The 25686-nt window shown below is 44.7% G+C and overlaps 1 protein-coding gene across 1 annotated transcript in view; it reads left to right on the top strand.

The window, feature by feature from the left end:
* cep104 (centrosomal protein 104) overlaps nt 1–25686 on the top strand; it is a 243452-nt gene that overhangs the window by 62721 nt on the left and 155045 nt on the right. The window contains 1 exon segment of the mRNA XM_038821410.1: nt 12177–12353. Coding sequence (XP_038677338.1) covers nt 12177–12353 — 177 coding nt within the window.

Below are 25686 nucleotides of genomic sequence, written 5' to 3'. Positions count from 1 at the left end.
TTGGGGAAAGAGTTCCAAATTTTCATGGCCATTTGTATGAAAAGGTACATGCTGATTTCACTCATAAGTGGTGCGGTCCATGTGTGCCTGTCGAACCTGGTTGGGCACGGGAGTATGCATACATGTTGGCCTTTCACCGGTTGCAGACAATGGATTTTGGACTTCGACCAGCAATGATGGTCGCCCTGATGGTTGCTGCAGCTCTACAACATGCTCTGCGGCCGTATGAGCCGCAGCGCTCTAAGAGGAGGTGGAAGCTGCAGCAATGGTGCGTGCTGCATAGGGGTAGGTGGCAGCCTCCCAAGCTGGAGAGCCGCTGGCCAACAGGCCAAGGGGGAGGAGGTGCCAAGGAGGCGCCACATGACATTTGAGGACCTGCGGGGCCGGGCACGCAGTCGAATACTCTGGCTGAGCAGAGAGACAGTGTGACATATCTGCCAGATGATGGCGCACCTGGCACCATGGGGTTATGGGGGAGGACACCTGCTCCCGGTGTCCATCAAGGTGACGGTTGCCCTGAATGTCTGCGCGATGGGGTCCTTCCAGGTGCCGGGTGGGGATCTGTCCGGGATCTCTCAAACCTTAGTGCACAGATGCATCCGTGCCGTCATGAAGACCCTATATGCCCAGGCGGATCAATACATCCATTTCGATGTGGACAGAATCCACCAGGATGCCCTGGCAGCCTTGGCTCCAGGGGGTGATAGATGGGATGCATGTCTCCCTACGGGCACCTGTGGATAACAGGCCGCACTACACAAACCAAAAGGGGTACCACTCAAAAGAACGTTCAGCTGATCTGTGACCATCTGCTGCGTCACATCTGCACCAGAAACGGGCAGTGTGAGCGATGCCTTCAACCTGGCACACGTGGCAATTCCTGACATGTTCCAAAGGCCCCCTTCGGCTGAGGGATTGCCTCCTGGGTGACCGGGGTTCCCCACTGCAGTCATGACTGATGATACGTATCCGGAAGCCACACACCGATATGGAGACCTTCTACAATGATGCCCATACAGCGGCCTGAAGATCAGGTGCCTGGATCGTTTTGGAGGGGTCCTCTAGTATGATGCTGAAAGGGCCAACGCACTCCGGGTGCTCTGATTGCCTCCAGGTTTCGGGGGAGGGGTGGGTGGTGCTGGCCAGAGGCACGGCCTGCACCCCCTCCATGATACATAGCTGCACCTTGAGTTGGGGGTCTGACAACACCAGGCTCATGCCCATGGTTGTGCCATCCACCTGGGTGATCCCTGCATGTGGACTGGCCATTCCATCGCATGGTTGCACCAGATCCCTGAGTGGCTGTGGTTGGGACAGTCGAGAGGAGGCGTTGGGGAGCACAGGCCACCCACAAGACCTGCACGCCCCCACCCCCGGACCATCAGACAGAGCACCGAGGTTGCAACGGTGGTAACAGATGTCTATTGTGAACAAATATTTACACATCTGTGCCTTAGCCCCTATAACTAAACCGTGCCCTGCACTCGTGCCAGCCTAACTGATGTCTACCTTTTTGGCCTTACGTGCCCTAACGTCAAGTTTTTAGGTGGCTGGCTCCCCAGACAATACAGGAGGACTGGAAGCGGCCTGCTGTGACTCCCGACCTGCGGCAAGGAGGTCGCTTGTCGCATGTCTTACGGGAGTCACAGGCACATGCCCCATCACCACCACCTCCCTTGGGGTGCCCAATGGCCCCTTGTCTACTCCATGGGGTGGGTGTGCAAGCAGAGCCATCCCCTGATGCTCCCCCGCCACCTGATGTTGCCAGTCCTGGAAGCCCGCTCTGGTCTCGACCATGTGCTCGCGGCCATGAAGCACAGGGAGTGGACCATCTCCCTCTGGAGCTGCGCCACATCACGCTGCAACTGCCATCACCCTCTGAGTCCGTGTCACATCAGCCAGTGATTGCGCCACCTCCCTCTGGGACTGGGCCACCTCCCTCATTGTCTGCGTCACGCTAGCCCGCGCCTGGGCAGTGCCACTGATGTTCCGAGCCGTGGTCTGCTGTGACTGGGCTGTGGTGAAAAGTGCTGTTGCAAAGTCCAGATGGCCCTGGCATATGGCATACCTGTGAGGCGGCAGCCCTGTCCTGGGCCAGTACCTGCACCGAATCCATCAGAGCTTGGACATGCTGAACCATGGCTAAAACCGTTGTCCCCAATGCCTCCACCGCGGACGCGACCCGTGGGGCTCATTCCTGCCAACTCGCCCTGGCCATCCTGAGGAGGTTGTGAAGTTTTTTGCGGCATTGCATGCCGGTCCAGGAGACGGTGTCCACGATGCTGACTGCCTCTGCCATCTGTGCCCAGTACGATGGACAGCGGCGCCTGGCAGTCGTCTTCCCGGGCCGGGTTTAGGGTCATCCGCCTCTCATCCACGGCATCCAGGGGGTCTCTAACCAGTGCCGTTCTCCTAACACCCATCTTGTTGTCTGGGATGCTGTGTGTGGGAGAGAATCGTTTATGTGCGGCTGCGGTTTATAAGCCCCCTGAGTGTCAGCCACGGAACCGGCTAATCCAGCACCGTTTGTCATTAGCATTTATGGTGTTCCACATGGCACTGGTGCTAGCCCATTAGTGGTGGCGTAAGCGATGCAGATGTGGTGCCGATTTTTCTGTCGTAAAGTCCACGGATTCTCCGTTGGTGTCAGCACTTGGTCTCAGGAACGGAGAATCCAGTCCTATATACGTCAAAAGGAAAATAAACAGGAACAATTGAGAATCCACTTCTAACTGATCCTGATAATGGTCGTTACGAACCAGGATGCCAACCATAACGGCCGTTAACTTGGTTTTCCTAGTCTTGTGTCTTGCCAATTCTTTGTGAAATTCATTTTTTCCCCCCATGTTACTGGTTGCACTTTGATCATGTTGTTTTACTATCAGATTGTTTGCTTCAACTGCCCTTGAATTAATTATCTTATTTAAAAATGAACTTCAATCAGTTGTCATATATATTGATGTCCATCTTTGAAATCTGGAATGTAATTGAATCATCACAAGAGATTGATTCTTCGATGTTCACAACGTTATCTCATTTATATCTATATCATATATTCGATCTAATTATAGAGAAATTCTAATCCTCTTTACTCTGACATTCATAGCAGATCAATTTTAAACATAACCGCTAAAATTTTCCAGCATTGAAAATAATACTTATTGTATTATTGCTTGCTGATTTCCCACCCTTCTTTCCCCTTCCTCACCCCCCACTTTGTCAACATTCCTGCCTCCTTTTCTGAAAGCATTGATTGTCATTGTAGTAGAGTTCCATGACGAGTTGTTGCTTTGGATATATTCAAGAGGTGGCCCTTGCGGCTAAAGGGATCAAGTGGTACGGAGAGAAAGCGGGAGTGGGACACTGAATTTGCATGATCAGCCATGATCATATTGAATGGTGGTGCAGGCTCGAAGGGCCAAATGGCCTGCACCTGCACCTATTTCCTATGTTTCCAGAAGCTCACCCAAATGTTCATTATTTGTGGGCAGCCATTGATATTTGACCATGGGCAATCAGTCATGCCCAACCCTGTGCTTGATCTATGTTCAGATGTGCACGTTTCCAATGCAGGTGTCTAGTTAAGTGCTCAGGAGCAGGAAATTGAGTGAATTTTTCACTTTCCCAAACTAGGGGCATTGAAGCTGACTTTAGTGCAGCCCTGGTTTGAGATGGGTTCTAGAAGCAAATGGAAGTTTGTTGTACTTGTAAGCAAGATTGAGCTACTAGAATTATAGAAGTTTACAGCATGGCAGAATGCTATTCATGTTCAGGCCAGTCGACAAGCTCCATCTAACGCTTTCTGTTGGATTGTAGCTTTGTTGATTATGGCACTTCAAGTGCATATTCAAATAGTTCAAAAATTTGAAACTGTCTACCTGTGCACCCATTTTGGACAGTGAGTTCCGCTTACTGAATACGTTTGTTGAGCCTTTTGGAGGTGGATGGGAAAGAGTGTTAGCCGTTTTGGCTGCCAAACACCTCTGGTATATGGCTTATGATTGAAACTCCATCGTTGAGTGTTAAGTTCTGGCTCTGTTTTGTGGTATATTTACCACTGAGACTTATGAATAAGTTATTTTAAGCACAGCAGATTACTTTCCTGATCCAGGTAACATTTCATCGTCACAGTTGGCTGATCATTTATTAATGAGAATGGGTAACCAATAAGCAAAGGAGTCATAAAGGACGAAACTGCAATAAAATAAACCCAGTTATTTTGGAATTGAAATTGTGCAATTGCACTTCTATGTTACAATAGAACAAGCTCTAGCCAAGAGCATCATCGGTTCACTGGTGCAACAAACCCTGTTTTTTCTCTCTTTCAGCTGGCTTGGTATCTTATGTTTGCTGTTCAATGACTTCATCCATTAAATGTTTATAGGTTTTTCAGTTTAAAAAAAAAATTTTCAATTCGTTTTTTTGCAGTTCTGCAATTAGAAAATTGCTTTGTGACATTGCTTTATCATTGCTACATGATTGCACTGGGTAGAAATGTCAACTTATTTTTATCGCCTGTTTGATTTATTTGTGCAATGTCCATTGTTTTAGCACTTAACATAATCTGTCTTGTGTTTGTACTGTATGTTTTGTTTGTGTCAAAGGATGAAAGCCAGGCCTTTGCCATCATTTTTGCATTAGTCTAATTTATTGCAGTTTCCTGATCCCTTTTTCTCATTTGTTATCCTGTTGAATTAATAAATAAATAGCCAACTGCCCAGATGAAACATCAGCTATATCATGGAAAAATAGCTGAGGTAATCTGACTTGTTGGAAGTGATAACTTATTTAATACTATTATAAATTGAAGTGTTGTAACAAAATCTCTTAATGGAGCAATGATGTTTCTTCCTGTGATTGAATAGATTGAACTTGTTCATTACATGTTGGCATCCTGCAGTCAGTACTCCACAAAGTGCGATAATGCTAATACCCATATTCTTCTGAGATGTGGCAAGGCCAGCGTTCGTTGTTTGTTCCTAATTGCCTTACAAGTTAGTGGCTTGCTAGGGCAGTTTTTTAAAAATTTAGAGTACCCAATTCGTTTTTTCCAATTCAGGCAATTGTAGCGTGGCCTATTCACCTAGCTTGCACATTTTTGGGTTGTGGGGGCGAAACCCACGCAAACACAGGGAGAATGTGCAAACTCCACATGGACAGTGACTCGGGGCCGGATCGAACCTGGTACCTCGGTGCCGTGAGGCAGCAGTGCTAACCCACCGCCACCGTGCTGCCCTTTGCTCGGGCATTTCTTTTTTTTAAAATCTTCGAGTACTCAATTATTTTTTTTTCCAATTAATGGGCAATTTAGTATGGGCAATCCACCTAGCTTGCACATTTTTGGGTTGTGGGGGAGAAACCCACGCAAACACGGGGAGAATGTGCAAACTCCGCACGGCAGTGACCCAGAGCCGGGATCGAACCTGGGACCTCGGCGCCGTGAGGCCACAGTGCTAACCCACTGCGCCACCGTGCTGCCCTGCTTGGGCATTTCTGAGAGCAGTTAAGCAAAAGCAACGCAAGGAAAAACCTTTGGCGCCGTGAGTGGTTGGCTCATGAAGTGTTTGTGGCGGAGTCCAGTTCAATCAGGGCATTCAAAAGGAAATGAGTCAGTTATCTGAAAGGAAAGAATGTGCAAGGTTACAGGGCAAAGAGAGGGAAGGGGCACCAGGTGATTAAGAGCTAGTGCAGACATGGGCCAAATGGCCTACTGCGCTGTAGCAATTTGGAGAGTCAATCCCATTGCTGCGGCCTGGAGTCACATGTATGCGAGACCAGGTAAGGATGGCAGATTTCCTTCCCTAAAGGGTATCTATGAACCAGCCCCATGCAGCAGTTGTTCCTATCTGTCCATGTCTCTGTGCCTGTGTTTTTTCAAAATAGCTGCCTTAAGTGTAAAATGTGTCGCTTGATTTTCAATGAGTTTTGGCTACAATTCATATGGATCTGTCTTTGGGTAGAACTTGCATGATCACCATTCACCTCTCCAGACCATTCTATTTTACTTGAAGTTTAAAAATATGTTTTAAAAACCTGTCTTGTAAAGTCTCAGATTTGTAACAATGTTTCCACTTGAGACCCCAAAATTATAATATAAGCACTCCTAAATCGAATAAAAGATTCAGAAGAAACTTCTTTACCCAGGGCGGGAAGCATGTAGAACTTACCACCACGTGCACGTGGTCAGGCAGATTAATAGTGTTGCACTCATATGGAGGAAGCAAAGTAAATGAGAGAGAAAGGAGTAGTATATTCTGATCGAGTGAGATGAAGTCGGGTGGGAAGATGCTTGTGGAGCATAAAGACTGGCAAAGACCAGTTGGGCCAAATGGCCTGTTTTTGTGTAAAATTATGTGAAACCCATCAAAATTTGACGAGTCTATATTTGAAGCATGCTGCTGATTTCATTTGGCTATGTAAAGTTTTATTTAACAAATCTAGAGCAGATTTTGTAGTTATGAACCTGATGCAAGTCTGATTCTTGTCACATCTCTTAAAGGATGCCTTTTCTGCTTTAAAAAAAAAAAAATTTAGAGTACCCAATTATTTTTTTCCAATTACGGGGCAATTTAGCGTGGCCAATCCACCTATCCTGCACATCTTTGGGTTGTGGGGTGAGACCCACGCAGACACAGGGAGAATGTGCAAATTCCACACGGACAGTGACCCAGGGCTGGGAGCAAACCACTGTGCTACCTTGCTGCCATTGTATGGCATAAATACTTTCTGTGAGATTTCAAATAGATATTTTTCAGCCACATCTGGATAGGGTGATTTGCTCGAATTCAGATGGTGTTATTATGCAACATTTTAAAAGCCTATCGTCACAAGAATATATTGATGATTGCACACTAAAGCTTTTTCCCCTTTTTAGTGGAAGTGTTGCACTGTTAATTTTCAGAATATTTTTTTTAATTACCTGGTTAGAATTGTTCCACACATTAGAAGATGTATAGGAGTCTAATGGTTATGGTGCTGGATTGACCACTTGAAAGTTTGTGAATTCAAATTCCATCACAGCAAATGGCAAAAATGAATTCAATAAATATAACTCTAAAAACATCAGAAAATCTAGCAGATTGTGGAAGAAACTTATTTGGTTTGCTGGTGTCCATCAAGGAGTGGAAGCCTTACTACCCTGGCTTCATGAAGCCCAAGTGTGACTTCAGTTTCACTACAATATCTTGTAATCTTTTTACTGTCTTTGAAGGTGCCCTAGCAAGCTACCAGTTGCAAACAATTGCTGTAAAGGTCAATAGTAAGAATTGGACAGACCCATCTAAAATTACCCCTGCATCATCTCAAGATAAAACTGAGGCAATCTTGGCCCAGGCAACCTTTCAAAGTGTTCCTCAGTAAAATGTGGGGACTATCAAGTTGGAAGAATTATCCCACAGGCTAGTAAAGCAGCAGCCTTGAGATGGAAACCTTCCAGGTACTGCCATCATAATCCAAGAATATGTCTTGTATCATCATCAGGATAAACCCTATAGAGATGAGGCCACAGTGATAAAAGTTAGGACCTGGGAGTCCTCCAATTGACCCTGAGACTTCTGACATCACTTCACCTCAGATCAAACTTGTCAGGCACCTGACTGACCATCTACCACACCCTTCAATTGACATTTGAATTCCTCCATGTTGGACAAAATGAGAGAAACAAAGGCACCGATTGTGCTCTGGATGAAGACTTCAGTGTCCTACACCCCTGGCACATTGTCATGTGTAAAATGCATTGCAGAAACGTGTCCAAAATTACTTCAACATTCAGACTCCTTGCACTTTCTGCAGTTTCTATCACTTGAGGATAACTATGAGAGTACCACCACGACACAGGATTGCTGCAGTTCAACATGAGAAGCACACCATCATCACCTCAGGGCATCCAGTGAGGGTTTTAAATGCTGCCTTACCAACAAAACCTATTTTTGCAAGAGCAGTTTTTATGGAAAAAATTCTCAAAGCACTCAGACAATTAAAAAAAAATAAAATCTCTTTATAAAGTACTGCAAAAGGAGAACAATGAAATTGTACATTGTAGCAAAATTTTCTTTGTATTCTAGTACTGCTGAGAAAATCAAGTACAGTATAAAACTGGAATCTTCCTCAGCAAGGAAATGTTGAACTGGTGCAGCTCCACTGAAATTGTGTAGGACCATATTTTCATTTAGACACCGAGAAATTAATTGCCAGTTCCCTAATGGGTGTGACTTGATGGGCTGGATGTAGTTGGCTTGCTTATGAACTGTTGTAATGGTTTCTAGCAGGGTGGTGGCTGATGTAATTTCTGTAATTGCTTGATCATTATATAAACACATGAGAGCTGCTACAATGTTCATCTTGTTGTCTGCTGGCAACGCGGGGCACTGAATGACTGCTTCAATGTTTTGAGCTCCCCTGCAATTCACAGATGCGTTTACAAGGGAACAATCATTCCATCTATTTACTGTTGAACTGCGTTCCTGGGAGATTCGTTCTGAAGTCATTGGCAACCGATTTAATGTCTACATTCAGATTAAGCTTTGCAATAAACAGTCTGGTTTTGTTTTACTGGCTGCATGTGCAGCTTGAGGACTGTACTCTTACAGGCGTACCGATCATTACCTCAGCAAATTCTGAAATGTATTCCTGAGCTGACTTACTTTAATTTGCAGTTTCCATTTCCAATTTTTACCCAATTCATTTGTGTAGGAAGAAGTTTTAGTTGGGCGTTACTTGATGGTGTGATTCCATATTACCATTACCCTCGTTTGGATTAACTCATTAGGAATTCATTGGCCCCATGTTTGTCCCATGCTTGATCCAGATGTGATTAAATGTTTTGAACATCGATCTAGATCAGAAAGTGAATCAAGAGCCCATTCAACAGTGTTCCATCTGGGTTTACATTACATTGATCATGTTCATGAGTCACACTAACCTTACTTGGCTAGCAAATAAGTTCTTGTCATGAGTGATGTAGGGAGTGGTAAGACTGGGAGAAATACAGTTTTACTAGTTCAATCATTTGTTTGGCTGCAACTGTTAATATTTAATTCAGTTGTGAGCTTGGGTTATAGATGGGCTTATATAATTTATCCAGACCTCTTGCTTCATGTTGTTCCCATGTCGACACTGATGGAGCAGGGAGGTAAAGTGGGGTTCCAAAGAGGATGACCCAAGTCAAAGTCGTTATTCCTTATTTCCTGCAGCGAAAGGCTTCACTTATTATTTCACTACTAATGCATTAGAACCTAAATATTGCTGTCAAAAATAAAATATTTGGATGATTGCCTTAGTCTCTTCAAATCTATATTGCACTGGAAGATTATTTTCTTTGTAAAAATACTTAACTTCCTTCACTGCAATCTGCGCTAATGTGCCAAAGTGAAAACTCTCTTTAAATTTCCGAAGTGTTTCTTATGGACACTGACCTAAGATGTAGCAAAATCAAGATTCCCTTTGTCAGCTGCTCCACTGTGGATTTTCTGATTTGATGAACAATTCCTGTATGTTGGAAGGTGCGTCTTTGTTTTCACTTAGATTTGTGTTGTTGGTATGTTGTGCATGTGTTTCCCTTCTTATTATCTCTAGTCCCATTTCTGTTATCGCTGATGTTCCCCATGGATCTCCTATTCCTTATCTACATTCTTCCTCATGGCAACAACATCTGAAAATACGTCTGTTTCCACATGCTCTCTGGTAACACCCAGCTCTACCTCGATACCATTTCCCTTGATCCCACTGTTTTGCAGTCGTATCTAGCACAAATGAAGATGTGGTTATTGAAGGCCATTCATGCCATCCCTATGACATTGCTACAGAAGTCCTTCAAAGTGTTGCCCTAAGTCCAACCAACCACCTTCAGCTGTCCTTCCCTCCATCATAAGGTGGTGACTTTCACTTATGACTATAGTTTTCATTTGGGACTCTTCAGGCACTGAATCAATATGTATTTGATTATATGAAACAAGATCTGCACAGCATTTGAGCTTGAGATGGTAAATGACAAATAACATTCATGCCACACAAGTGCCAGGCAAAGAACATCTCCAACAGGAGAGAATCTAACAATCACCCTTGACATTCAAGGCATTACCATCGCTGAATCCCACCCTATTAACATCCTGGGGTTTGCCAATGACCAGAAACTGAACTGGATTAGCCATATAAATAATGTGGCTTCAAAAGCAGGACAGAGGATGGAAGTTCTGCAGTAACTCGTCTCCTGATTCTCCAAAGCATGTCCACCATCTAAAGGGCACAAGTCAGGAATATGTTGGGATACTCCCCACTTACCTACATTTCCAACAGCATTCAAGAAGCTCGACACCATTCAGGACCAAACTTGATTGGCACCCCATGCACTGTCTTAAATATTCACCCTCTGCACTACCAATGCACAGTGCAGCAATGTTTATCACCGACTGATGCATTGCTGTAACTCAACAAGGCTCCTTCATGAGAACCTTCTAAACCCATGAGCATTACCACCTCCAAGGATAAGGACAGTGGATGCATGGGATCACCACCTGCAAGTTTCCCTCTAACCCAAAAGTTCACACCGGCCTGACTTTGAAGCATATCGCCTTCATTGTTGCTGGAACTAACCCTGGCAGTCTCTTCCTCACAGCATTGTTGGTGTACCCCATACCAGATGAACTGAACAAGTCCAAAAAGTGGCTCACCTGCACCACCACCACCTTTGCAAAAGCAATTCAGGATGAGTAACAAATGCTTGCCTTGCCAGTAATACTCCCGTCCATCATAGAAATTTTAAAATTGACTAGTTTAGGTGATACTGTTATAATAATCTTTTCAAAAGTACCAGGTCAGTAGTCCGAATAATGCAGAACAACAGTTAAACTATCTGATCTGGTATAAGCAAACTCATTTACAGTGATAGAATAAAAACAGTCAGCGCAAATAAATTACATTCTATGTGTTCCAAGTACAAAGATATAATTATAAACATACAATCAAACTATTTAAATCCACAGAATCAATTCTCTTGTACAGATTGCACAAGGATGTTTGAAAGTATAGGGACAAAATTGTAGTTGATTTATTTATTTTTAAATTATCTGAGTGATTCTTTGAGGTTTGGGATGAAGGCAGTAGCTATCCCAGCGTTGTCATTATTTTCAGATTGCTAGGCGGATTTAATCCGTTGTTAGACTGACCAGTATTTAATCTGTCGTTGTATTGTTGGCTTCTTGGTTGTCAACATTCTGGTTTGGCTCCAAATGGAGACCTGGCATTATGTAGATTATGGGCAACTGAATCAATCGTCATTCCTAAATCCAATGTGACCTTTTCGTGCATTTCTTCAGTGAAAATGTTGAAATTGTTTTTGTATTCACTGTTGGTTTCTGTTTCGAATGCAAAGCCCAGAGCATGTCTTTAGGTGTGCTTGTTACAATTGATTGTCAATTCTTGCCAGATATGGTTGCATTTGTAGACTTCTTCTTTCATGTTGAGTTTCTTTAGGCATATTGGCAGTTTCCCTTGGCTGTCCCCCCATTCTCCTGGTCACTTTTCTTCATAATCTTTCAAAAATGTTGATTTATGATACCTTGGTCAAAAAATTGAATTTTCAAAGCCTTGTTTCTTTTGGTAGATAGATGCATTTAATTCTCTCATCTCACTACCAGTACTTAGGAAGTTTAACCACTTGCAATGTAGGCAAACCCAAATTTAGACACTGAGATCTGTACCCCTCCCTTGTCCAGGAATGTCAAAGGCAATTGTGGCATCCCTATTTTTGCCCAACTAGAATCATTTATTTCAGAACAGATTTGGAATTAAATATGTAATCTTCTGATTTGCTTAATGTTGCACTGTTGTGTTTTTACCTACTATGCAAGTGGAGGAACTCTTGCATTACTAAAATTGATGGCTGTAAATAGTGATGTAACATGTTGTCATGATGCAATAATTGCACCTGGATCGGGGAGTGTTACATAAATTGACCAGCTGCAGTGAGATGGTGCACAGACACCTAAACCGGACATCCTCCTGCAGCTTTATTGGAGGCAAGTAGCTGGCATAAAGTTGAAAAGCATTGAAAATAGCAAATTTTGAAAATGTCCAACGCATTGTAATAGCGATCATCCTGAGTATCACAATTTACAGTAAACAGAAAGGAATGAAGTGGAATCATGAGCATTGAAACAAAATCTCTTATTCCTTCACAGGAAATGGCACTGCTTAAAGAAGTTCGGCCTCTTCACATTATCCCACCTCAGTTAATGCAGCCTTTGAAGCCACAAGTTCCTGGCCGCTTGATAGTGAATCAAATTGAGTTGGTGGAACGCTTGCTGAAGGAGCTGGGGACAGAAAATAGTGGCTTCACTATAGAAAATGTCATGAAGGTGAGTGAAGACCTGCAACATCAGGCTAACCTGAGATGACATGGGGGCATAGGAATTGGGAGCAGAAGTAGGCAATTCAACCCTTCGAACCTGTTCCGCCATTCAATCAGATCATGGATGATCTCTTCTGGGTCTCAAATCCACCTCCCCAACTGTTGCCCAAACCCTGCGCCGAACAGTTCCACAACCGGGTCTTGAAGCCCACCATCACCCCCTTAACTCAAATTTAGTGTTTTCCAATCTGAGAAAGTCGTACAGGTCCCCCAGTCACGCTGCCACCCCCGGCGGAATATCCAACCTCTAATTTAGAAAGATACTTCGGGCAAGTAGAGAGGCGAAGGCCACAACATCGGCCCCCCTCCCCTCCAGCAACTCGGCATTTCCAATACCCCAAAGATCACCACCATTGCGTCTGGCCTGACCTCCGCCCCCACAATTTTAGATAACGTCTCTAACACCGCTTCCCTGTACCTCGTCAACATCTCACAACCCCAGAACATGAGCATGTGATTCATTCTCCCAAGCCCCCACACACACGCACACTCTCTCTCTCTTCCCACAGTCATGAGCCACCCCTTGAAAGAACCCACTCATCCGTGCCGGGTCATATTTACCCTGTGCACCACCTTGAACTGAATCAAGCTCATCCTTGCACAGGAGGAGGTTGAATTCACCCTTCCTATCGCTTCTCACCATTGTCCCCAGCCTTCTCTGCCTACTCCCCCCACAACTCCTCCCATTTGTTCTTGATCCTCACCACTTGCTCCCCCCCCCCCCCCCCCCCCCCCAACCCGGGAGCAACAGTTGCTCTAATAGGTTGTACTCCGGCAACCTGGGAAACATCCTCCATGCCTTTCGTGCAAAGTCCCTTGCCTCAATGTATCTAAATTCACTCCCCCTCAGTAACTCAAACCTCTTCGCCAACTCCTCCAGACCTGCAAATTGCCCGTCCAAATACAAGTCCCTCACCTTCATCAACCCTGCCTCCCTCCACTTCCCATCCATCTCCCCCGGCTTAATCATGTGGTTCCCGCACAGTGGTGTCAACGCCGACATCCCCTCCAACATAGTGTCTCCGCATCTGAATCCAAACCCAAAATGCCAGCTATACCACCAGGCTGGAAAAGGGATAAGAACCGTGGCAGCACATTCAACTTTACCACCTGAACCCTCCCTTTTAGTGTCAGGTATAACGTATCACATCTCTTAAAATCCCCCCTAATCTCCTCCTCCAATGATAAATTCCACCTGTGCATCATAGCCCATTCGCTCATCACCTGAATCCCCAAGTACCTGAACTTTTTCCTAGCTACCTTAAATGGCAACATCCCCAAGTTGGCCCCCTGCCCCGCCGCATTTCACCAGAAATACCTTGCTCTTCTCGACATTTAACTTATACCCAGAAAAGGCCCCAATCCTCCAATTTACCATGAGCCTACCCATATTCTTCTGACGGGTCCGACAAGAACAGGCTGTCTGCGTACAGCGACACTCACTGCTCTCAGTTCCCCCTCCCAATTCCCTGCCACCCCACAGACCCCCTGTGGGTCATCGCCAAGGGCTTAATCACCAGCACGAACAACGGCAACAGCGGACCCCCATTCCTCCTTACCCTGTGCAGCCCAAAGCTCCGTGAACCAATCCCCTTTGTACATATACTTGCCACTGGGGCTACTGATGCGCCAATGCCAGGAACTTTGGGTCAAACCTCAAATAAATACCTCCACTTCACCTGATCAAAAGCCTTCTCTGAATCCATAGAAACAATGATCTCTAACGCCTGCCACACTGACAGTCATAACCACATTTAACAGCCTCCTGATGTTACTGGAGAGTGACCACCCCTGGCACGCATCCCTCCATCCTCCCCGCCACCAACGTAGCCAGCATTTTCATGTCCCTGTTTAACAACAAAATGGGCTTATGCGACTTGGGGCTCGACCTGTCCACACACAATTAAAATCTCCATCCATAATCAACTGGTGCATATCCAGGTCCGGGAGTGCTCCCAGTAAACCCCTCACAAACTCCACATCATCCCAATTTGGTGCGTATACAGTGTATCAATCTCTTTTAGTATTTTGTACACCTTGATCAGATCCCCTCTCATCCGTCTAAACTCCAGCGAATATAAGCCCAAACCAAACTGTTTAATCTCTCCTCCTACGTCAACCCTTTCATCCTCGGAATCAATCTGGTGAACCTCCTCTCGACTGCCTCCAGTGCCACCACATCCTTCCTCAAATAAGGAGACCAAAACTGGACACAATATTCCAGATGTGGTCTGACCCACATAATTGTAACATCACATTTCTACTTTTATACTCCAGTCCTTTTGCAATAAACACAAACATTCCATTTGCCTTTTTAATTATCTGCTGTACCTGCATAATGACTTTCTGCGATTCATGAACAAAGACACTGCAATCTCACTGCCCAGACATATTTTGAATCTGCTTTTCATTTTAATAATTTGCTTTTCTAATTTTTCAGCCAAAATTGATAAATTCACACTTGTCTACATTAAATAGCATCTGCAAAATTTTGGCCCAATGTCCTAGCCTATCTGTAAAATCTTTATCTCCTCTTCACTGCCAGCTTTCCCACCTAATTTAGTATTATCTGCAAATTTTGCTGTCTTACATTCTGTCCCTGCTTGCAGATCATTTATATAAATTGTAAACAGTTGAGGTCTGAGGACTGATCTCTGCAGCACCCCGCCAGTTACAGTTCACCAGCCAGAGAAGGACCCATTTATCCCGATCCTCTGCTTTCTGTCAGTCAGGCAATCCTCAATCCAATCTAGTATTCTACCCCACAATCCACTGCTAGCTCACCTTCTGGATCAGTCTTTCATGCGGCACCTTATCAAACGCCTGCTGGAAGTCTAGATATACCACACCCACAGGTTCCCCATTATCCACCTTGCTGGTTACACCCTCAAAGAACTCGAGCAAGTTTATCAGGCGTGACTTGCCCTTCATAAAACCATGCTGACAGTGATGGATTGAGCTTTGTATTTCCAAATGTTCAGTCACCCCTCACCCTTAATGATTGATTCCAGCATAGAGATCAAGCTAACCGGTCTATAGTTATCTACTTTTTTGCCCCTCTCCCCTTTTGAATAGGGGCATCATATTAGCGTGTTTCCAATCCACCGGGACCCTTCCAGAATCCAGAGATTTCTGAAACATCAAAACCAATGCATCCACTATCTCCGCTGCCACCCCTCTTACTACCCTAGGGTGCAGGCCATCGTGTTCTGGAAACTTATCTGCCTTTAATCCCATCAGTTTATTCAATACCTTCTCCCTAGTGATAGTTATTGCACCAGGTTCCTCTGCATTAACTCAGTTTTGGGAAATTTTTATTATCTTCTATCGTGAAGACCGAGGCAAAATATTGGTTCAATATCTCCACCATCTCTGTGTTACCCATTATTACCTCACCAGTATTGTCCTCAAAAGGGCTAACATTTGCTTTAGCTATTCTCGTCCTCTTTATATACTTAGAAAAGCTTTTAGTATCTGTGTTTATGTTTTCTGCTAGTTATGCCTTCCTTGACTTCTTGTTAAGGCATGGAATGTCTTTCTCCCTTTTACAATTCCTCTTCCTCTCAAATGTACTTTAATTGAGTGATATTTAATACCTCCCTGAACATCTGCCATTGTTACTCAACTGTCCCAACCCTCAATTAGTTGTGTCCAGTCTACTTGGGCCAACTCTTTTCTCAGGCCTGTATAATTACCTCTGCCCAATGCTAAAACTCTAGTATGGCACTCCGCCTTCTCTTGCTCAATCTGAATTTGAAATTCCAGCATGCTGTGACCGCTCCTTCCAAGAGGACCCTTAACGACAAGACTATTTATCAACCCTTCTACGTTACCTAATACTAAATCTAAAATAGCCTGCTCCGTCGTTGGCTCTATAACATATTGCTCAAAGAAAAAAATCCCCCATCCACTCTATGAAATCTCCCTCGAGGCTACCCGTGCCAATTTGATTAATCCAGTCAATATGCATATTAAAATCACCCATGACTACTGTTGTGCCCTCCTCGCATGCCCTCAGTATTTCCCACTTTGGAAGTATTGCCCGGGGGGCCTGTAAATTACTCCTGCCAAGGAGTTTTTTTCCCTTGTTTTTTGATTTCCGTAAGACCATAAGATATAGGAGCAGAAATTAGGCCATTCGGCCCATTGAGTCTGCTCTGCCATTCAATCATGGCTGATGTGTTTCTCATCCCCATTCTCCTGCCTTCTCCCCATAACCCTTGATCCTGTAATTAATGAAGAACCTATCTACCTCGGTCTTAAAGGCACCTAGTGATTTTACCTCCACAGCCTTCTGCAGCATAAATTTCCATAGATTCACCACCCTCTGGCTGAAGAAATTCCTCCTCATCAGTTTTAAAGGATTGTCCCTTCAGTGTGAGGCTGTGCCCTCGAGTTGTAGTTTTTCCTACTAGTAGAAACATCCTCTTCACGACCACTCTATCTAGGTCTCCCAATATCCTGTAAGTTTCAGTAAGATACACTCATCCTTCTAAACTCAGAGTACATATCCAGAGCCCTCAACAGCTCCTCAGAGGACAAGCTCTTCATTCCAGGGATCATTCTGGACCCTTTCCAAGGCCAGCATATCCGTCCTTCGATATGGGTCCCAAAACTGCTCACAGTACATCCAGCAGAGGGCAGCAGAGCAGAGCTTCTGATTGGCTGTTCCGGGGAGATTTGCATACGTGCAGTGCGGTCAGCGTAAGTTGAAGGTGCACCTGCACAAGTGACCCAAGGAGTTTGACGGAAGGCAAGCATCCAGCAGAGGGCAGCAGAGCAGAGCTTCTGATTGGCTGTTCCGGGGAGATTTGCATACGTGCAGTGCGGTCAGTGTAAGTTGAAGGTGCACCTGCACAAGTGACCCGAGGAGTTCAACGGAAGGCAAGCATCCAGCAGAGGGCAGCAGAGCAGAGCTTCTGATTGGCTGTTCCGGGGAGATTTGCATACGTGCAGTGCGGTCAGCGTAAGTTGAAGGTGGTTTGTGAAGGGGCTGTTCTCGAGTGACAGCTTTACCCGAAACACTACTTACGTAGTGTCTCCCACCCATCCTCCTCCTCTAACCAAAAAGAAAGTTCTGTCCGTTGGATTGCTAAACTAACAAGGTTTTTATTTTTATTTTTCAGTAGTTGGGAAGTTAGTTCAGTGGGAATGGAGGCTAGGGCAGTTGAATGTTCCTCCTGCAGAATGTGGGAGGAAAGGGTCATCTCTAGTGTCCCTGCTGACTACATCTGCGGGAAGTGCACCCAACTCCAGCTCCTCGAGAGCCGCGTTAGGGACCTGGAGCTGGATGAACTTCGGATCATTCGGGAGGCGGAGGAGGTTATTGAGAGGAGTTATAGGGAGGTAGTCACACCTCAGATAAAAGAAGAAGGTAGATGGGTTACCGTCAGGGGAGGGAGAGGGAACCGGCAGGCAGTGCAGGGATCCCCTGTGGTCGTTCCCCTCTATAACAAGTATACCGTTTTGGATACTGTTGCGGGGGACGACTTACCAGGGGTAAGCAATAGGGCACAGGTATCTGGCACAGAGTCTGTCCCTGTTGCTCAGAAGGGAAGGGAGAAGAGGAACAGAGCACTTGTCATTAGGGACTCCATAGTTAGAGGAACAGACAGGGGGTTCTGTGGGAACGAAAGAGACTCACGGTTGGTGTGTTGCCTCCCAGGTGCCAGGGTTCGTGATGTCTCTGATCGTGTTTTTGGGATCCTTAAGGGGGAGGGGGAGCAGCCCCAAGTCGTGGTCCACATAGGTACCAACGACATAGGTAGGAAGAGAGATGGGGATTTGAGAGAGAAATTCAGGGAGCTAGGGTGGAAGCTGAGAGCTAGAACAAACAGAGTTGTTATCTCTGGGTTGTTACCCGTGCCACGTGCTAGCGAAGTGAGAAATAAGGAGAGAGAGGAGTTGAACACATGGCTATAGGGATGGTGCAGGAGGGAGGGTTTTAGTTTCCTGGATAATTGGGGCTCATTCTGGGGTAGGTGGGACCTCTACAAACAGGATGGTCTTCACCTGAACCAGAGGGGTACCAATATCCTGGGGGGGAGATTTGCTAGTGCTCTTCGGGGGGGTTTAAACTAATTCAGCAGGGGGATGGGAACCTAAATTGTAGTCCCAGTGTACAGGATGTTGAGAGTAGTGAGGTCAGGGATAGGGTTAAAAGTTCGAAAGAGGGCACCGGCAAGCAGGACGCTGGTTTGAAGTGTGTCTACTTCAACGCCAGGAGCATCCGGAATAAGGTTGGTGAGCTTGCAGCATGGGTTGGTACCTGGGATCTCGATGTTGTGGCGATTTCGGAGACGTGGGTAGAGCAGGGACAGGAATGGTTGTTGCAGGTTCCAGGATTTAGATGTTTCTGTAAGAACAGAGAAGATGGTAAAAGAGGGGGGGGGTGTGGCATTGTTAATCAAGGAAAGTATTACGGCGGTAGAAAGGACGTTTGAGGACTCGTCTACTGAGGTAGTATGGGCCGAGGTTAGGAACAGGAGAGGAGAGGTCACCCTGTTGGGAGTTGTCTTTCGACCTCCGAATAGTTCCACAGATGTAGAGGAAAGGATTGCAAAGATGATTCTCGACAGGAGCGTGAGTAACAGGGTAGTTGTTATGGGGGACTTTAACTTTCCAAATATTGACTGGAAATACTATAGTTCGAGTACTATAGATGGGTCAGTTTTTGTACAGTGTGTGCAGGAGGGTTTTCTGACACAGTATGTAGACAGGCCAACAAGGAGCGAGGCCACATTGGATTTGGTACTGGGTAATGAACCCGGCCAGGTGTTAGATTTAGATGTAGGTGAGCACTTTGGTGATAGTGATCACAACTCGGTTATGTTTACTTTAGCAATGGGCAGGGATAGGTATATACCGCAAGGCAAGAATTATAGCTGGGGGAAAGGCAATTATGATGCTATTCGGCAAGATTTAGGATGTATAGGATGGGGAAGGAAACTGCAGGGGATGGGTACAATCGAAATGTGGAGCTTTTTCAAGGAACAGCTACTGCGTGTCCTTGATAAGTATGTACCTGTCAGGCAGGGAGGAAGTTGTCGAGCAAGGGAACCGTGGTTTACTAAGGAAGTTGAAGCACTTGTCAAGAGGAAGAAGAAGGCTTATGTTAGGATGAGACATGAAGGCTCAGTTAGGGCACTTGAGAGTTACAAGTTAGCCAGGAAGGACCTAAAGGGAGAGTTAAGAAGAGCGAGGAGAGGACACGAAAAGTCGTTGGCGGATAGGATCAAGGAAAATCCTACGGCTTTCTATAGGTATATCAGGAACAAAAGAATGACTAGAGTAAGATTAGGGCCAATCAAGGATAGTAGTGGAAAGTTGTGTATGGAATCAGAGGAGATAGGGGAAGCGTTAAATGGATATTTTTTGTCAGTGTTTACACTGGAGAAAGACAATGTTATCGAGGAAAACACTCGGGTTCAGTCGACCAGGCTAGATGGAATTGAGGTTCAAAAGGAGGAGGTGTTAGCAATTTTGGAAAATGTCAAAATAGATAAGTCCCCTGGGCCAGATGGGATTTATCTTGGGATTCTCTGGGAAGCCAGGGAGGAGATTGCAGAGCCTTTGTCCTTGATCTTTGTCGTCTTTGTCGACAGGAATAGTGCCGGAAGACTGGAGGATAGCAAATATTGTCCCCTTGTTCAAGAAGGGGAGTAGAGACAACCCTGGTAATTATAGACCTGTGAGCCTTACTTCGGTTGTGGGTAAAATGTTGGACAAGGTTATAAGAGATAGGGTTTATAATCATCTTGAAAAGAACAAGTTGATTAGCGATAGTCAACACGGTTTTGTGAAGGGTAGGTCATGCCTCACAAACCTTATTGAGTTTTTTGAGAAGGTGACCAAACAGGTGGATGAGGGTAAAGCGGTTGATGTGGTGTATATGGATTTCAGTAAGGCGTTTGATAAGGTTCCCCACGGTAGGCTATTGCAGAAAATAAGGAGGTATGGAATTGAAGATGATTTAGCGGTTTGGATCAGTAATTGGCTAGCTGAAAGAAGACAGAGGTTGGTGGTTGATGGCAAATGTTCATCCTGGAGTTCAGTTACTAGTGGTGTACCGCAAGGATCTGTTTTGGGGCCACTGCTGTTTGTCATTTTTATAAATGACCTGGAAGAGGGTGTAGAAGGATGGGTTAGTAAATTTGCAGATGACACGAAGGTCGGTGGAGTTGTGGATAGTGCTGAAGGATGTTATAGGATACAGAGGGACATAGATAAGCTGCAGAGCTGGGCTGAGAGGTGGCAGATGGAGTTTAATGCGGAAAAGTGTGAGGTGGTTCACTTTGGAAGGAGTAACAGGAATGCAGAGTACTGGGCTAATGGCAAGATTCTTGGTAGTGTAGATGAACAGAGAGATCTCGGCATCCAGGTACATAAATCCCTGAAAGTTGCCACCCAGGTTAATAGGGCTGTTAAGAAGGCATATGGTGTGCTAGCCTTTATCAGCAGGGGGATTGAGTTTCGGAGCCACAAGGTCATGCTGAAGCTGTACATAACTCTGGTGCAGCCGCACCTGGAGTACTGCGTGCAGTTCTGGTCACCACATTATAGGAAGGATGTGGAAGCTTTGGAAAGGGTTCAGAGGAGATTTACTAGGATGTTGCCTGGTATGGAGGGAAGGTCTTACGAGGAAAGGCTCAGGGAATTGAGGTTGTTTTCGTTAGCGAGGAGAAGGCTGAGAGGTGACTTAATAGAGACATATAAGATAGTCCGAGGGTTAGATAGGGTGGACAGTGAGAGTCTTTTTCCTCGGATGGTGATGACCAACACGAGGGGACATAGCTTTAAATTGAGGGGTGATAGATATAGGACAGATGTCAGAGGCAGTTTCTTTACTCAGAGATTAGTAGGGGTGTGGAACGCCCTGCCTGCAACAGTAGTAGACTCGCCAACTTTAAGGGCATTTAAGTGGTCACTGGATAGACATATGGATGAAAATGGAATAGTGTAGGTCAGATAGGCTTCAGATGGTTTCACAGGTCGGCGCAACATCGAGGGCCGAAGGGCCCGTACTGCGCTGTAGTGTTCTATGTTCTATGGGGTCTGACCAGAGTTTATGCAGCCTCAACAGTACATCCCTGCTCTTGTATTCTAGCCCTCCCAATGTGATTGATTCAACATTTTATCCCTTAGTACCAACATAATTTCTTAATACAACCTTGATGTCATCTTTAACCAATAAAACAACTCCACATCTGTCTATTGTACCAAGTACCCTTGGACATTCAACTCCCCAGTCCCGGTCCTCCTGTAACCATGTTTCTGTAATCCCCACCAAATCACAGCATTTTGTCTCTCTTTGTGCTGTCAGCTCACTGATCTTATTCTGAATGTTGTATGTATTTAGGTACAAGGTTTTTAAATATGTCCTGATTTGTCTTTTCCTTGCAGGATTTTTTTGTGCACTATGCTAATTATAATGTGGTATTAGCTGGTTATTTTTTAAAACTTTCTTGATCTACCAGACAACATATTTTCAGTGAAAGTTGTAAACTGTAATATAAAAATATATTTGGCAATTATTGGTATTTAATTTTTTTTAAAAACTACTTTGTTACCCAATATTAAAACAAAATAGAAAGTGCTGGATAATTCCAGCAGTTGAGTTAGCATTTGCAGAGAGAACAGAAAAGTTAATGTTTCAGTTGTACAATCCCCAGCTAATGAACTATCGACCCCTTACCTTCTCTTTTCTCTGCAGATGCTCACAAACTTGCCTGAGCGGTTTTGGATTTTGGTTTGGATTTTTAGCCTCTGCCGTTTTTGTTGCTTTAAGTATAGATAATTCTTACCGTGTGTATTTATACAGATATTAACTAAATTCGTAGAATTAAAGCTTGTTTTTTGATTACAAGCACCCAAGAGCTCTGTTGAATAACACCTGAAAGGCAGGCTCTTGTGCTCATGGTAACCAAAAGCAATAGGTCAGGTGAAGGCCATAATATACTTTGGTGTTTTCTAAACCCTGGCCCATATCACTAGATAGTTCCTGCCTCAACTCCACAGTCATGTAAGCTTCAGGAAAATGCAAAAGTTATTTCAGAATCAATGGAATAAACGCCGAGAAAATTCCTTTCCGATCCATTTAGGTGATTGAACACAGTCCACGAGATCATACTGGCTATGCACTAACAATTAATTCATTTGCTTTCTTTGTATTATGAATTCTTTACTGCATTCAGGAGCTAGTGTAGCTTATTGAAAGCATGTGGAGAGCCAGTACACACTATACAAGCTGGTAAAGAATTTGAGGCCTACCACTCTCTGGGAAAAGATGAACCACCTAATATCTAGTCTATTCATATTTTTGAGTAAAACAAATGAATGGCCCCATGTCATCAGAACAGCACTGAAAGGAATGAAAAACGACAAAGCAGTAGGATTGGATAAGATACCAGCACAAGTATGGACCTGCTTGGTGCATATTGACTCTAGGTCTTGAACAGGCTACTTATTAGGGTTTTGATTGGACAGAAAATTGCAAAGGGATGGAGAAAATCTGTTTTGGTACCAATATTTAAAGGAAAAGCAGACATCCATGATTGGAAAAACTATCAAGGAATTAAATTCCTATCACATACCTTCAAGATATGGGAGTCATGGAACAGATACTGAGAAAAATAATGCAAATCCATGAAAATCCATTCAGATTCATGCTGCAAAGAAGCAACACAGTTGCCATTTGTTTTTGAGACGAGATGGAGAAATATCAGGGAGTCTGATGTAACGTGAAGATTATATTAATTGATCTAGAGAATGTTCATGACTGGGTGCCTCGGGAGGAAGTATGGAGATGTACTATAATTTGTGGGGTACCTGAGAAGTACATACAGCTGTTACAGGGTGTATATAAGTAGTGTCAGAAAACTTAGAAGCATGACACTGAGGGAGATTGAGTTGGATTGCACAAGATTGACATTGAGCCCCTTCCTGTTCCGGATTGTCATAAATATTCTGAGTAAGTGAGACAGGATGTTTCTCGGCAAATTATGTTTGCAGATTACATTTCTCTATGTGATGGGGATAATGAGAACATGTTTGAATATCTGGAGAAAAGCTCTGGAAGAACGGAATATGAAAACCAGTGGTCCAATTTATGGGCTGTCAATTTGAACCGAGGGATGAGGATCAGAGTGAAGGTATAAAGATTAGGAATGAAGATTTTGAAAAAGTGAGTAGTTTCAAGTACCAGGGATCAGTGGTAACAGAAAATGCATGGATGGAAGTGTTGATTAAACAATGAATTTGCTCTGGTTGGAGTAACTGGAAATGTAGTGGTGTGCAATCTAATAGCACAGTACTGCTGATTGCCGATTGGGCACCACTAGTAATGAGTCTCCAAGCTGATCCACAACTTTTTGATTGCAAGGTTGGTTACAGTTCCAAACACACATTCTATTTGTATACCTAACTCGACCTACTGTGAAATTTGCAATATTTCTGGTCGCCGTATTGTGACTTCTTTTCCCCTGTTGGTTGGGGAGGGCCTACATGTTAACATCATGAAAAGTCCATTTACAGGCTAGCTGAGTGAACTTGCCCTTGAGAACAAATATTTTCTTTTCTATAGATTCTGCAGCAGGTTTCCAGCCTGTTGCCAGATGCTATAGCTTGGGGGTGTCAAGCGTGGCCAACCAGAAGACATTTGTGTTTTTAACTGCCTATCATAGGTGCATTTGAAAGATTTACAGCTTAATAATCAACCTGTTTGGCCACACCAGCTGCCGTGCCACGTAGGTCATGGCAGCTTCCGTGGTTATGAAGTGGGACTCAGTCTCGGAACTAGAGGTAGGGAGCATGCTACCCCTATGCAAAAAGACCTTCCCAGACGTTGTACACTCCCTAAATCTGTATTTTATACATTTTATGTCGATATAAAAATTGTTGTTTTAGAATTCCTCATCCAAAAGTCAGAATTCCACCAAATGGCAGAAACTTCTCATCCCTGTATTCTGAACCTCATGAGAAGTTGGTGGTCGGTGTTGCACGTTTTACTTGAGTGTATTACGCGTTTATTGGAGTGTATTAACACGCCTCCGTTTAAAGGCCGTGTGCTTAACACTACTACAGCTCTGTGTATGTATTTTCAGCTCGGAGTCGCCAGGTGCCGTATTTAGACACCTCACAAGTATTTCAAGGTCAGGTTCAAAGTAATAAAACTATACACCGATTAGTAAGTTCAAACGATTGATATTTATTATACAAATATAATAAATACGCATGCATACGCTAAAGACTAATACTTATTTCTACTATTAAACGACTAAGTACTTATCTAAGTAGGAACCAGCAAGGTCAGGGGACAAGGCCTTTGTTCCTTTCTGGGCTGCACCTTCTGTTCTCTGATAGTCGGATAATGTATAAGCAATGCCGGGTTCACGTAGCGAGCGTCGTTTTGGCACTTACTGAACGATGGCTGGTGCTCAACGGCTGGTGATGGAAGACAGGATCAACGGCTGGAGTCGGAGTCAGAACAGCAAGCCGGAGCAACAACAGGCAGCGAGGCCGGAGCAAAACAGCAACGGAGCCGGAGCACAACAGACCTGGGCCGAGCCGGAGCACAACAGACCTGGGCCGGAGTCAACAGACAGAACCATGTGCGGGGTCTACCTTTATAGGTCCCCCAATGTCCGTGCCTTTTCGGGGCGGGCCTCTACCTGCCATGTATCGATTGGGTCATTTCCCAATCGATATCTTACAAATCCCCCAATCTGAGGGTTTCTTCTCGATGGGTGGGGCGGTCTCTAGGGTGCTGGTGCTGTTTTGTCTGGGCGTCCACTCAAAGTATCCATTCAAAATCAAATGTTGCTATTGTGTGGGCCCAGATCTGGATCGCCTCATTACTATGCAAAGCGTTTTGCTATTTACACCTTTGGTTGAGACCTGGCCATAAACTAGTTTCGATACGTGCAGAATGCTAATTAGCCTTTGCAAACTGCTTGTCCTGGCTAAGACTGTTTTCTCCCTACAGCCTTAGCAGTTCTCCATTTTGTTAGACCAGTGTCCATCTTAGGTGGCTACATTGGCTAAAATGGGATCACATTGGAAAATAGTTTTTGAAGCACTGCTGCAGTCCTTCACTGCTTCACATGAACAGAAAATAGCATGGTCATGTTCTGTTTTTAGTATGACTTTCATCCTGTATTACGTGCATTAACTGCATTGAATGCTGAAACAGCACAGCGCCAGGGTCCCAGACTCTCTTCCAGCTTGGGTCACTATCTGTGCGGAGTCTGCACGTTCTCCCCGTGTCTGCATGGGTTTCCTTT

Source organism: Scyliorhinus canicula, chromosome 16, assembly GCF_902713615.1.
Source record: "Scyliorhinus canicula chromosome 16, sScyCan1.1, whole genome shotgun sequence".
In the NCBI taxonomy this organism is placed as follows: domain Eukaryota; kingdom Metazoa; phylum Chordata; class Chondrichthyes; order Carcharhiniformes; family Scyliorhinidae; genus Scyliorhinus; species Scyliorhinus canicula.
Note: the sequence above shows the minus strand (reverse complement) of the source record. Positions and strands in the feature narration are given on the sequence as shown.